Source organism: Guillardia theta, assembly GCF_000315625.1.
Source record: "Guillardia theta CCMP2712 unplaced genomic scaffold GUITHscaffold_352, whole genome shotgun sequence".
NCBI classification, from domain to species: domain Eukaryota; class Cryptophyceae; order Pyrenomonadales; family Geminigeraceae; genus Guillardia; species Guillardia theta.
Genome location: NW_005434325.1, coordinates 2,856 through 4,583, shown reverse-complemented (window position 1 = coordinate 4,583; position 1,728 = coordinate 2,856). Strand labels below are relative to the sequence as shown.

The 1,728-nt window shown below is 59.3% G+C and overlaps 1 protein-coding gene across 1 annotated transcript; it reads left to right on the top strand.

Moving 5' to 3' along the window:
- Positions 1-851: 851 nt before the first annotated feature.
- GUITHDRAFT_156641 (hypothetical protein) lies at positions 852-1,677 on the top strand. Its single transcript, XM_005818200.1, has 2 exons — positions 852-1,201; positions 1,517-1,677. Exons 1-2 carry the CDS (start codon positions 893-895, stop codon positions 1,595-1,597), a joined length of 390 nt encoding a protein of 129 aa, XP_005818257.1. The 5' UTR covers positions 852-892; the 3' UTR covers positions 1,598-1,677.
- Positions 1,678-1,728: the final 51 nt, after the last annotated feature.

Genomic DNA, 1,728 nt, shown 5'->3' with positions numbered 1-1,728 from the left:
CGGGGCGATCGACCGGGGGGCGAGCTTGACGTTTGTGTCTCAGTATCCGGGGGAGGGGGAGATGCTGTATCCGCCGCTGTCGTACCTGGAGGTGGTGAAGACGCCGCGGTACATGGAGGTAGAGGGGAGGCGTGTGAAGGTGCTGGAGCTGAAGATCAACGCGAACACGATGAGCTTGTCGATCGAGGACTTTGTGGGGAAGAGGAAGCAGCTGTACGTAGGGCTGATGGAGAACCTGGCGAGGGAGGTAGAGCGAGACGTGAGGGGGTGGGAGGGGAGGATCCAGGAGCGGCTCAGGACAGCACCGGCCGACTCTTTATGGAAGCACCATCAGCGTCTTGTACAATCGATCGTGGAGGAGAGCTGGGGGCTGGTGGAGGCGAGCAGGGCGAGGGAGTCGGGCTGGTACAACGACGAGTCAAGATACAAGGAGGCGATCGAGCTGTCGAACCGAGTCAAGGACATGGCGATCAACAAGCTCAGGCACTGGATCGAAGACACTCAGGGAGATGAAAAATGTGTAGCCCTTGCGGGCGAGCCGATGCAGTCAGTGTACTGGAAGACGATGGCGGGTCTGATGTACGAGATCAGCTCGCGGACTCCAGCAGACGATGACGGCAGACGAGAGCAGAGCAAGAGGCTGTGCGGGATGTACGGCTTGTCGATGTCAAGGTCGGACCAGCACGGGGAGCCGCCGACAGTGACGGCGGTGGTACGAGGACAGGGGGAGCTGATCCGGCTGCTGAAGGCGGGCGAATACGACATGGACGAGCGGACGGAGGACGGGAGGACAGGGCTGCATGTAGCGGGGATGCTGGGGAGGGCGGGGAGCTTGAGGGAGCTTATCGAGGCAGGAGCAGAGGTAGGAGCGAAGGACAAGGCAGGGAAGACGATGGTGCACTGGGCGGCGGAGTATGGGCATGTGAAGGTGCTGAAGACGGTAGAGGAAGAATGCGGGAAAGAGACTCTGAGGACTTTGATGATGGAGAAGGACAATGACGGCAAGACATGCGCGCACTATGCGAGTGAGGGAGGGCACTTGGAGGTAGTGCGGTATGCTGCAGAGACATGCGGGGAGGAGGTGCTGAGGGAGAAGGACAACGCCGGCTGGACATGCGCGCACTATGCGAGCGAGGGAGGGCACTTGGAGGTAGTGCGGTATGCTGTAGAGACATGCGGGGAGGAGGCGCTGAGGGAGAAGGACAATGCCGGCTGGACATGCGCGCACTATGCGAGTGAGGGAGGGCACTTGGAGGTAGTGCGGTATGCTGTAGAGACATGCGGGGAGGAGGCGCTGAGGGAGAAGGACCAGTACGGCATGACATGCGCGCACTTGGCGAGTGCAGAAGGGCACATGGAGGTAGTGCGGTATGCTGTAGAGACATGCGGGGAGGAGGTACTGAGGGAGAAGGCCAATGACGGCATGACATGCGCGCACTGGGCGAGTGACGCTGGGCACTTGGAGGTGCTGCGGTATATTGCAGAGACATGCGGGGAGGAGGCGCTGAGGGAGAAGGACAAAGGCGGCATGACTTGCTTCACTTTGGCTGATAACTCAGATGTCGAGGATTATCTTAGAGGTTTAGGTATCGACTAGTCTCAGACTGAGCCAACAAGCTGCAGCCATAGAAATCGCTCTCATACCTATCAGAGCCCTAGTAAAAGCGAGCTCACCTCAGACTGGACCTACTCATTCTTAGCTGACGACTGAAGGGATTGAAATCGCTC